This window comes from Octopus bimaculoides, chromosome 4 (assembly GCF_046866305.1).
Source record: "Octopus bimaculoides isolate indiv1 chromosome 4, ASM4686630v1, whole genome shotgun sequence".
Lineage (NCBI taxonomy): Eukaryota > Metazoa > Mollusca > Cephalopoda > Octopoda > Octopodidae > Octopus > Octopus bimaculoides.
The window spans coordinates 135,240,403-135,253,479 of NC_142931.1; the positions used below are offsets into that span (position 1 = coordinate 135,240,403).

The 13,077-nt window shown below is 39.7% G+C and overlaps 1 protein-coding gene across 1 annotated transcript in view; it reads left to right on the plus strand.

Moving 5' to 3' along the window:
• The first annotated feature begins 10,857 nt into the window (after nt 1-10,857).
• The window catches only part of LOC106880168 (uncharacterized), a 112,528-nt gene continuing 110,308 nt past the window's right edge, over nt 10,858-13,077 (plus strand). The window contains exon 1 of the mRNA XM_014930013.3: nt 10,858-11,606. Coding sequence (XP_014785499.1) covers nt 11,577-11,606 — 30 coding nt within the window. The 5' untranslated portion in view covers nt 10,858-11,576. The remainder of the gene's footprint in view (nt 11,607-13,077) is intronic.

Consider the following 13,077-nt stretch of genomic DNA (forward strand, 5'->3'; position numbering starts at 1 on the left):
TACTCCGAAAAATACCTTTTTACAAACGATCTGCTACAATAAGGGAGGCAACTTATATTATAATGATAACGTAAAGGATATGAGAAAATTGTGAATGGTTTGTGTAGTTTATGCCTGTGTCTGTTAATCTTGTCATAAAATGAAAATCGTGACGACGAGTATGATGGTAAAGTTAGGTAGCGATGTGTAAGGTTAAAGAAGACGAGCATGTATAATTTCAAAATGGACTTGTTTAATATAACAGAATTGACAAAAGCTCAATATTAATCATTCTGACATTTAAGAATTATAAAATTCAGGAGAGAACCGTCCTTGGCATTAGTCGATGGGTGGGTGGGTGTCATATTTGATCACTAACGCTATGCTTTGTCCGTAGTCAATATATCTTTCAGTGAATCAATTTAGGTGTAAATACGTATCATAGGAGGTAGTTGTTGGCACTCCGTCGCTTACGACGTCGAGGGTTCCAGTTGATCCGATCAACGGAACAGTCTGCTCGTGAAGTTAACGTGCAAGTGGCTGAGCACTCCACAGACACGTGTACCCTTAACGTAGTTCTCAGGAATATTCAGCATGACAAGGCTGACCCTTTGAATTACAGGCACAACAGAAACAGGAAGTAAAAGTGAGAGAAAGTTGTGGTGAAAGAGTACAGCAGGGTTCGCCACCATCCCCTGCCGGAGCCTCGTGGAGCTTTAGGTGTTTTCGCTCAATAAACACTCACAACGCCCGGTCTGGGAATCGAAACCGCGAGTCCGCTGCCCTAACCACTGGGCCATTGCACCTCCACCATAGGAGATAGATCACTGCTTTAAATAGCAGAATCACTGCAAAAATTAATGAATTATGAGAGTTACCAAAGCGTAGAATTACCTTTTCAAGTATCAAGTAATTTACTAATATACAGATATATGTTTGTGATATTTTAGTAACTTTATATATATGTGGAGGCACATGCCCAAGTGGTAGGAGCAGTAGACGCGTGGTCGAGGGATCGCGGGTTCGAATCTCAGACCGGGCGATGTGTGTGTTTATGAACGAAACACCTAAGCTCCACGCGACTCCAGCAGAAGGTAACGGCGTACTTCCGCTGACTCTTTCGCCACAACATTTTCCCACTCTTTCCTTCTGAATTTAGGTGTGGAACCTATACGCCAATGAAACCGGGAAACCGGACCTTATGAGCCAGGCATGTCTCGAGAAGGAACAAACAATATATATATATATTGTCGTCTAAGAATTCATAAAGCAGAAAAGATACGCGCTCACATTTGTCAGTAGAATGGATATATTAATCAAAATGTACAGAATTACAGACCCTTGCCTCAGTTTTGCACTGCGTATTAGATAACCGGATACTAGATAACATCACCGTTATGTAACACCGGCTGCTCTTCAGAGACGAAAGTGTTAGGGTCTGGCGTGTAACTAATCCTCTCCTTAAAACTGCTGGCAGTCAAAGCCACGTTGTAGTACGGGGTTTACCAAAAAGTAAAATAGTATTCAAAATAATGAGTTTAGCGATCCTCTATAAGAATTCTCCTACATGTGTAGATTAAGTTGTGATATTGGATAAATATCACGAAAGGCGAAGTCGACTCCAGCGGAATTTGAATTCAGAACGTAACGACGGACTAAATCCCGCTAAACTCGCCACCTTACTAATGATATAAATAATAATAATAATAATAGTAATATTCATGTTAACGATGAGCTTACAGATAATAACGATAGTAGTGTAGATACGACTTGTACTATGCCTCTGGTGTTATAAGAAATCGGTCACATTCCATAAGAGACTAATTCACATATCATCTTCAGATTACGAGCTTACTTTGAATAGGCTGAAACAACTCAATCGAATACGAGACAGTTTTTCATAAAAAAACTTCTCTTAAATACCAATGTAGATTAAGGAACGCTATAAGCGCGATTTTCTTATTCACAACAATAGAGAATGTGGAGGTTAAATTGATAATGCAAAAGACAGAAGAACAGAAGTCATAAATATAGATAAACGGAAAATAATTAATGTATGGAGTTGATAGTCTAAGTAACGAACAAGCAGAATAATCCAGATGGCTGCTATTACTTCTTCTATATAAATTAACAAAAATATATATCGTCCGAGAAGTTGTTGTTGGCACTCCGTCGCTTACGACGTCGAGGGTTCAAGCTGATCCGATCAACAGAACAGCCTGCTCGTGAAAATAACGTGCAAGTGGCTGAGCACTCCACAAACACATGTACCTTTAACGTAGTTCTCGGGGATATTCAGCGTGACGTAGTGTGACAAGGCTGACCCTTTGAATTACAGGCAGAACAGAAACAGGAAGTAAGAGTGAGAGAAAGTTGTGGTGAAAGAGTACAGCAGGGTTCGCCACCATCCCCTGCTGGAGCCTCGTGGAGCTTTTAGGTGTTTTCGCTCAATAAACACTCCCAACGCCCGGTCTGGGAATCGAAACCCCGATCCTATGCCCGCGAGTCCGCTGCCCTGACCACTGGGCCATTGCGCCTCCACCGTCCGAGAAGTACAATATAAGCAATAGACATATTAACTGGTTTGAGGTGATATTGTGGACTAAACCATCTGCGATGGGGTGGTCTTAAGCGATGCTTGGGAGCCAACCCGTACTGGGTGGCGAGAAATTTGATCACCATCGTCATCATCAGCAACAACAACGACAGCGATAGCAGCAACAAAAATTATTTCTAGCTTATGACTAAGGTTAGCAACTTTTGAGGGGAAGGGGTTAGTCGATAACATCGATTCCAGAACTTGACTGGTATTTTATTTCATCGACCCCGAAGGAATGAAAAGCAAAGTTAACGTCGGTGGAATTTGAACTCAGAACGTTAAAAAACCGGAAGAAACACTGTGAACGATTCTAATAATAATTCTTATCAAATTCTGGCACAAGGCCAGCAATTTTAGGGGGAAAGCCAGTCGATTATATCGATCTCAGTATTTGACTAGTACTATATTTCTTCGTGGAGGCGCAATGGCCCAGTGGTTAGGGCAGCGAACTCGCGGTCATAGGATCGCGGTTTCGATTCCCAGACCGGGCGTTGTGAGTGTTTATTGAGCGAAAACACCTAAAGCTCCACGAGGCTCCGGCAGGGAATGGTGGCGAACCCTGCTGTACTCTTTCACCCCAACTTTCTCTCACTCTTACTTCCTGTTGTGCCTGTATTTCAAAGGGCCAGCCTTGTCACACTGTGTCACGCTGAATATCCCCGAGAACTACGTTAAGGGTACACGTGTCTGTGGAGTGCTCAGCCACTTGCACGTTAATTTCACGAGCAGGCTGTTCCGTTGATCGGATCAACTGGAACCCTCGACGTCGTAAGCGACGGAGTGCCAACAACAATATTTCTTCGACCGAAAGGATGAAAGGCAATATTGAGCGCGGTAGAATTTGAACTCAAAACGTAAAGAGCGAAAGAAATGCCAGTAAGCAATTTGTCTGACGAGGTAACAAGTCTGCCAGCTCGCCAGTAATGAAAAACATACAATGTATAAAGGAAAGCGTCTGCTAAAAAAATGGAGACCATCAGCTGAATTTGTTTGTTGGATGGATATGTGAGTGCAGATGTATATATGTATCTCTCCATTGTTTTCCTCTCGATCCTTTCTGTCGAAGAGCGTAGGCTCGAAACGGGACACCGTTTCGTCACAGGATAACTCATTTTTACCAAACACACACACATACACACACACACATGCACGCACATTTCGTGCGCATATAATTGTTTCTGCCATGTCATGGCGTAGAAAGTTACACGATAACGGTGTGAATTGAATAAAAGTACAATAGTTATCCTAATTTTTTCTTCCGATTAAAATGTGTGCCATGGAATGGGAGTTGCGATGGTCTTTAACAAGAGAAAGTAGAACGTAAACATTTCTTTCATTTGCTTAGTAATTGACAAAAATACTTGGAAATGACACAGCACATTCGTTAATGAATGTTATTATTACTTCCGGCTTAGCGAAGGCGGAGGTATTGTTTTCAGTCCTGTTTGTTTGTTTGTCTGTGGTCAAGATATCTCAAGAACCACTGGATGGATACCGATGAAACTTTCATGGATGTTTGGCCTCGTGACTAGCACGAACTGACTGGATTTTGGGATCTGTTTTTTTTTATTATTACCCATGCAGGCTAACATAGAGGGGACAATACAATATGATTGGGGTCACATACAATCGAATGATATAATAAAATTTTCATGTATAATGAAATCGAATGAAATGCAACACAATAAATTACAAGCAATAAATTGCAAACAATAAATCCCAAAGAATAAATCACAAACAATAAATCACAAACCACAAACAATAAATCACACGATGAGGTGTTCAAAACAGGTATGCTCCGACCCCACGAGCCCTGGGACTAACTGGATTTTGGGATCGATCTGGTACCGGATTGGGATTTTTTTAAAAACGGGGGCCACATTTTTCATTAATGTTTTACGTAGTGTTTTTGGTACCGAAAGACTTTCAAACTTCGTATACTTATCTATTTTGTGTTATAGAACAGAAAAATATTTTTGTATTCGAATTTATTTCATGTAAAAAGTTGTCTTATTTCGATAATTTCAACCAATCACTGACAAGTATTCAGTTGTTTACATTTACTCCTTTGGCTGATTAAGCCATAGCTTCGTTTTATTTGCTTTTTTCATTTTCTTTTTTTTTCTTCGTTTTATTTGCTTTTTTCTTTTTAAATTTGCTGTTTTACCCTAACCCTAACCCTAACCCTAACCCTATCACCGATAGAATTGTTTCAGAATCGTTTGTTTATGTAGTCGGCACTTAATGTATATCGGCTGAATGGACGTCAGTGATTGGTTGAAATTACAGAAATACGACAACTTTAACATGGAATAACTTCTGGATTTCTTTTTTTTTAAAGAAGACTAAGAGAAAAAGATGTTTTATATGACACATTCTACCAGTGTTCCAAGTTTCAAAGTGTTTCGTTAATGAAAAATGTGGCCCCCGTTTTAAAAAAGATCCCCGGATGGTTTTTCCTGTGTTTTTTTTTACTTAACCTTTGAGAGTGGTTGGGTTGATTTTTAGTATTCTCGTCTGTGAGAGCAGTCGAGTTTATTTCAGATATTCTCATTTTAAAAATCATCTCTGGCTAATCGTTGAGGGGACGTAGCCGTTGTCGTTAGTGTTGTTTTTCGAATCATTTGATTCTGAGTTGTGTTAGAAGTGTGTTCGCTCCATGTGAGTTTTGTTGTATTGTATTGTTAATTTACTGAATTATTCAACTGTTATTAACTGGAATTGTTGAAATTGTTGTTAACTGGCTTTTATTTTTTCTTCCCCATTTATGGGTGAAGTTATGAATAATACCGTCATAGAAAGTAGACCAGCGGCCAGTTACGCTGCGGTAACTAGAAAAGGTCTGTCAGTAGAGGTACTGCAGGTCCAAGAAGTCGAATTAAAGGGGAAGAATTTAAAAAATGTTCCTGTCGATCAGGCCAACAAAATAGCCTGCTCGTGAAATTAACGTGCAAGTGGCTGAGCACTCCACAGTACAAATACTGTTAACGTAGCTCTCAGGGAGATTCAGCGTGACACAGAATATGACAAGGCCGACCCTTTGAATTACAAATACTTTTCGTTTTTGCCAGTTGAGTGGATTGGAGCAACGCGAAATAAGGTGTCTTGCTCAAGGACACAACGCGTCGCTGGGAATAGAACCGACAACCTCACGACTGTGGGCCGAATTCCCTAACCACTAAGCCACGCATCCTCACATCTTTCACTGATATGATTTAGAAAAGCAACCAAGTTCTATTAAAGCGTTTCTGTTGAAAAATCACTACAATGTCTATGCAGATATTCATCTAAAAGGGACCGCTTCATTTTATCCCGACATTCTTTACTTACCAAAGATTGTATCACAAAGACTCGCCTTCCTATTCAGGATCGGAAAATACTTACTCACGGATAATTACCATCAACAGAAATCCGGTGAACCCCACAAAGGAGGCCTACTTTCACATCTGGGATAGTGTTGTTGTGCAACAGCTTCTGACATCGTAGTCCACATTCAAAGAAAAGCCACTTGAGTGATAAGCATGAAGTCGGTCGCTTACGCACTTCAACCACTGGCCCCACAGACGTACAATCTCTTCTCTCTACCCCTTTTGTCATTATTCACTGCTTCTTCTCCTTGGAACTGGCTGGTCTCGTGCCACCACTAGTGAGGTATACCCGAATCGCTTATCTTTTCTTTTTTTATTTGTTACCTATGTTGTTGTTATTCCAGGCTCCGTACAATTGGAAAGAAAGGAGAAACGACCGACAACACAGTTCTTTCTTCTCAGAAGGTTGGTCCTCGGAAAATTGTCTTTGTCCTTTCTTTTTTTCCAGCAGCCGTCCACTTACAACTATTCAAGATGAATATTAGCTCCATCACTTTCACTGGTCTTGGAAGACATAGGAAAAGCTTAGGAACAGACCCTTCTTATCAATAAATAAACAATATAAAAAAAAATAATAAATAAAACGACAAAAGCAAGCCCTGACTGAAAGTTAACTCAAAATTTATGTAGCATATCCTTGGGCACTTAACAGGATATACAACTGAGATGACAATAACAATGAATATAAATGTAATTCTAAAATGGTAAAACATCTGCTGTTAAGCTAATATTAAATAAAACAACAAAATATTGTTAAATATACGGGACAGATGAATTGTTGTAAACACGAAGATTACCAAAAATGAAACAGCAGATTAATCATTTCTTAAAATTCGTTTTCATCTTTTTATCAGAAGATAAAAATATAGACAAAGAAAAACGGGTCTGAAATACCCACAGGGTATCTCTGTCGACTCATTTACGTCAGCAAACTACATTTAACCGTTCACAACGACGCTTCATGGTATTTTTTTTCCATATGGAGGTGAGTGCATTTAATCTGAGTAAGCTGATGAAATTTAAAATATTTATTTTTGAAAGGAAATTAAGTTTAAACCGTAAAAATGACAATGAAAGATGTTCTGTACATGAGTGCAGACTCGATATACTTTATTCATGAATGAAAATGCCAAATCATAATGGAAATCGAAAGCAATAATTTCCTTCGAATTTCTGTTTATAACTCATTATTAAGAGGAAAAGTGGAGGCGCAATGGCCCAGTGATTAGGGCAGCGGACTCGCGGTCATAGGATCGCGGTTTCGATCCCCAGACCGGGCGTTGTGAGTGTTTATTGAGCGAAAAACACCTAAAAGCTCCACGAGGCTCCGGCAGGGGATGGTGGCGAACCCTGCTGTACTCTTTCACCACAACTTTCTCTCACTCTTACTTCCTGTTTCTGTTGTGCCTGTAATTCAAAGGGTCAGCCTTGTCACACTCTGTGTCATGCTGAATATCCCCGAGAACTACGTTAAGGGTACACGTGTCTGTGGAGTGCTCAGCCACTTGCACGTTAATTTCACGAGCAGGCTGTTCCGTTGATCGGATCAACTGGAACCCTCGACGTCGTAAGCGACGGAGTGCCAACATTAAGAGGAAAAATATTTAAAACCTTTTTCTACGTCCTTTCAAAATCTGCTGTCATTTACCGCAGCATGAAGTATGTACCTTCTTTTAAACCGATTGGATTGGCAAAATTATTAGTGTTCAACGAAATGCCTTACTGCATTTAGTTACGTCTCCTTAAGCTCTGAGTTCAAATCCAGCCAAGGTCAATTTTGCCCTTCATTCTTCCAAAGTCGATAGATAAGGTTTAATCGAATCACCCTACTCTCTATATCCACAAAATTCGAGCCGCCGCCGCCGCCGCTGCCGCCGCCACCACCGCCACCACCGCCGCCGCCGCCGCCATTGCCGCCGCCGCCACCGCCGCCGCCGCCACCGCCACCGCCGCCGCCGCCGCCGCCGCCACCACCACCGCCACCACCGCCGCCGCCACCGCCGCCACCACCACCACCACCACCATCACCACAGCCGCCGCCGCCACAGCCGCCGCCACCACCGCCACCACCGCCACCACCAACGCCGCCGCCGCCGCCACCACCGCCACCGCCACCGCTGCCACCACCGCCGCCGCCACCGCCGCCGCCACCACCACCACCACCACCACCACCAACAACAACAACAACAACCCAATATACATTAGATGCTGGTTGAGCCTCTCACGACCCAGAAGATCAAGAAACGCCACAATTTATTCATATACTTTGTCAAAATATACTTTGTTGCCACGTTGGGATTTTAGTTCTAAAATTACTCTACAACAAGTGAACATGTTTAAACCTATAATTTCCTTTTCTCGTGCAACAACTAGCGTGATTTAGTTTGCTAAATAGATTATTCCGAAACCGTCATTGATAAACTATGGAGAACAATGAAAAGTGACTTTAATGTATCTTATGTGAAGAAGTTGAATGACAGGCAAAACGTATCGAAGTTTCTCAGGAAACGAATTTCTATTAAAAAGAATTGTAAAAACCGAATGCGTGCAACCGCCCGGATGAACTAATTATTGGAAATTTTATATTGAGAGAAGAGAAGGAGAGAGAGAGAGAGAGACGATACGAGAAGCGAAGAGAAGAGAAGAGAAAAGAGAGAGAGAGAGCATTCTATTTAAAAAAAATACATTTATCGCTAGCAATATAAGCATTTTAATGTATTTCGGCAAAATCAATTTCTACGAAGCTTAGCTTTGCAAATAGAACCACAAGCAATTTATGATTACATATTTGTTCGGGGAAAAACCTTTCCGTTCCAAATCAAAACTTTGCAACGAAGTTTATACACAATTTATTTTCATTTGTAGAAAAAAAAAAGAAAAAGAAAAAATAGGCGCAGGAGTGGCTGTGTGGTAAGTAGCTTGCTTATAAACCACATGGTCCCAGGTTCAGTCCCACTACGTGGCACCTTGGGCAAGTGTCTTCTACCATAGCCTCGGGCCGACCAAAGCCTTGTGAGTGGATTTGGTAGACGGAAACTGAAAGAAGCCGTCGTATATATGTATATGTATACATATATATATGTGTGTTTGTGTGTCTGTGTTTGTCCCCCCAACATCGCTTCACAACCGATGCTGGTGTGTTTACGTCCCCGTAACTTAGCGGTTCGACAAAAGATACCGATAGAATAAGTACTAGGCTTACAAAGAATAAGTCCTGGGGTCGATTTGCTCGACTAAAGGCGGTGCTCCAGCATGGCCGCAGTCAAATGACTGAAACAAGTAAAAGAGTAAAAGAGTAAAGAAAAAGAATTTATTATGTTTTTGTTTTTAGTCAGAACTGTTTCTGTTGCTCAGTGTTCTTAGATTATTTTTTAAACTCAGGTATTTATATGTTCTTATTAATTAACTGGTGAAAGGCGGCGAGGTGGTAGGAGGCTTAATAGCATTTCGTCTTTTTTTTCATGTTCTGAGTTCAAATTCCACCGTTTGAATTTGCTTTTCTTCCATTCGGGATCGCTGAAATAAGTATCAGTTGAGCACAGGGGTTCATGTAATCGACTAGCCCCTTTCTTACAAAAAAATTTGCAAGCATTGTTCCTATAGAAGAAAGGATTAATTAAACCCCCTCCCCCTAAAATCACTAGCCTTGTGCTAAAATTCGGAAACGATTAATTTTTAAAAGACAGTTGTTGGCAGAATCGGCAGAGCCAAATGAAATATCTTGAGATATTAAACTATATCACTTCACGTTCTGAGATCAAATGCCACCATAGTCGATTTTACCTCTTCGAATCTATTAAAAGAAATACATAAGTACTGAAGTCAGGTTAATTGACTAAACTTTTGTTCCAGAATTGGTGTTTGTTATGTCTTATTATTAATACATTATTCAAATTATTGCTTGTCGTTAAAAACAGAAGGAAGTGCAACAACGTCTGTGATCTTTTGGAGTCCTGTCCCAAATGCTTTTATCAGAGTAGACTCTATAAAAAGGTTCCAAAGAGTCAAGCGGAGTATTAAACCGAGGGACAGATTAAGTGGTGTTTTACTAAGAAGTTGGCTATTGACAAAATGTACGTATGTAGTATTGCATTTATCTGATAACTTTAAACAGCTGCTGGGGCTCTTACAAAAAGTCATTAATTAATAATCCTATCTATTATAGGTACAAGGCCTGAAATTTTGGAGTGAAGGAGCTAGTCGATTACATCGATCCCAAAAGGATGAAAGGTAAAGTCGACCTCGGCGGAATTTGAACTCGAGTCGCCAAGAATTGTGTCTGCCAGCTCGAGCAAACGAGGGATCGTCTACGTAGCTTCCAGAGTAACTAGAAATAACTGCCCAGATTTCTTACAAGTCATATTCTAAAAAGGTTGTCCTCTGTTTCTTACACTTAGTACAAAGGTAAGACAAGCACGACAGGAATGCCTTCGCTAATACTATTAGTAATAGGTTTTCTCGATGAAGGCTGACCTGGGGCTAAACCTGGGACAACATCAACAATAAAAACAAAACAAGCAATATCAGTAACAACTGAAGTTTGAATAAAAATAGAAATATTGATGATGACGACAATGAAAATGACGAAACGAGGATAGACATTGTGTTTACCTAAGCTATCGTCTGCAAATTGAAATCCTAACCTTAGGGAGTTTTAACGGTTGAAACATTGGGAGTGTCCTTATTGCACGCAACAGCTTAGTGTCTTCATTGTTTCAATAACAAGTAGTTTCTAAAACGCTCGGGGCCCTTAATATGTGTGTGTGCGCGTTAGTATTTCAGTTAAGTAGGCTGACAACCCGTACACAGGATCACATGTTCTTTTCAAGGAGAAAAAAAAATTCTCAAGTGAGATTTCTTTTTATATGCTTTCTTTTGTTTTTTTGTTTTGAGATCTGGTTTTAATCTTTCACAATGTCGTCAAATCTAGAAGCAGAAACTGGGTATTTTAATTCATGGAAATTAAACGAAACAAACCAACAAAAATAAAGAACAAACAAATACTAATATTCTGTTTGAGTTTTGATGTGACTGACAGCAAACACCTATCCATGTAAGCAATAAGACAAAATAATCAAAACAGACGAAACTAGCTGAGATTTAGCTAATTAACTTAGGCGAGTTCATTGTTTTGTTATGTAGTAGAAAATACGCAGAATAAGTTGCACGTGTGTAGATGCAGACAGAGCAACAATAAATAGCTTAGAAAGTATACAACTTAATATATATTAAGCTAAAAATACAGAAAGTACGAAGATAGTGTACAACTAACTTGTATAAATTATGCACAAATGACACAAATGGCGCACAAATCATAGAGATATTATAGAAAATAAAGAAGATGAGAAATGAGAATGAAAGATTTGGAATATAAGGAAATTGTGTAACAAATTGTAGGAGGTAAAGAAACTGTACAAAGTTGATGTAAGGAAAAACCGTGTGCTAGCTTTGGAATATTTTACAGTGACCAAGTCCTATCCCAATATTCAGTGATATGATTAGGATTCTATTTCTCGTCTTCAATTTGGATTATTGAATTAAAAGTTCCCTTTTCTGTTGGATTACGACACTCTCAGATTACCAAAACAGTTTACATTGGATTTATTACGAAACCAAAGAATCAAATCAGAATGGCAGCTAACGAAAAAGAATCTGCAGAGGTAAATTTTGCTCTCTTTTCTTTCTTTAACATATTTATGAGAGTGTTTGCGTCTGTGTATGTTTGTGTGTTTACATACTTACATAGATAGATACACACACACACACACACACACACACACACACACACATATATATATATATATATATATATCTATATATATATATATCCCTGCAACAGACTGGCGTCTCGTCTGGGGTGGGGTGGGGGTGTATGTATGTGCGTGCGTGGAGAAACATACACCGCAGTATCCAGGTCTTATGAGCTCGGGAAGAACTTTCGATATATAGGTTTCAAATTTTGGCACAAGGCCAGCAATTTCGGGGGAAGAGGTAACTCGATTATATATACACCTCAGCGTTCAATTGGTACTTATTTTATTGACCCCCAAGAGGAGGAAAAGCAAACTGGACCTCTTCGGAATTTGAACTCACAAAGTAAACGCGGATAAAATGCAACTACGTCTTTTACCCGGCGTACAAAGGATTCTACCAGCTCGCCGCCTTCATTATATATATATATATATATATATATATATATATATATATATATATATATATATATATATATATATATATATGTATGTATGTATGTATGTATGTATGTATGTATATGCTCGAGTGTACGCAAAGGCACAGTATGGCTGAATGGTTAAGAAGTTTACTTCGCAGTCACAAGGTCTCGCTTTCGATTTCATGCCATGGTATCTTGGATAAATGTCACTTCCTATAGCATCGGGTTGGTCAATACTTTGTGCGTCAAATTGAGTAGACGGAAACTGAGTAGAAGCCTGTTGGATTGACTATACTTGTAATCCCGAGGTAGAAACTTGTCATATACTCTATCACGACGATTCTGTTCGAGAATTGCGGTGAGGCCGAATGTCTCCGAGGAATGCTCTGGCACATATACATTAATTCAACGAGTAGGTAACTCTGTTGATCGAACAACCGAATCTTCCTCGTAGAAACTGACGGAAATCCATTCATACACCCACCCACCTACCCACACCCACATATGCATTACATGTATGCATATATATATATATATATATATATATATATATATATATATATATGGAGGTGTAATGGTCCAGTGGTTAGGGCAGCGAACTTGCGGTCATAGGACCGCGGAACATACATACATGCATACGTAAATTCATACATACATACACACATGCATGTATACAAACATACATATATACATATATAAATATGTATATGTATATATATATATATATATATATATATATATATATATATATATATATATAAGGGCCACCCGGACTCCCGCCTTCGGCGTGAACAGAAATTAATCTCCTTTTTTGCGCCTTATGGGCTCAACTCACTTCTTCTCTTCATCAGATACCAACCCCATAGGGAATCCCACACGCATCCTACATCCAACTGCTTCTCCTCCGCCTACACACTTGCATGCCGCCTACCTCGGTACCCTCATCACACACACACACA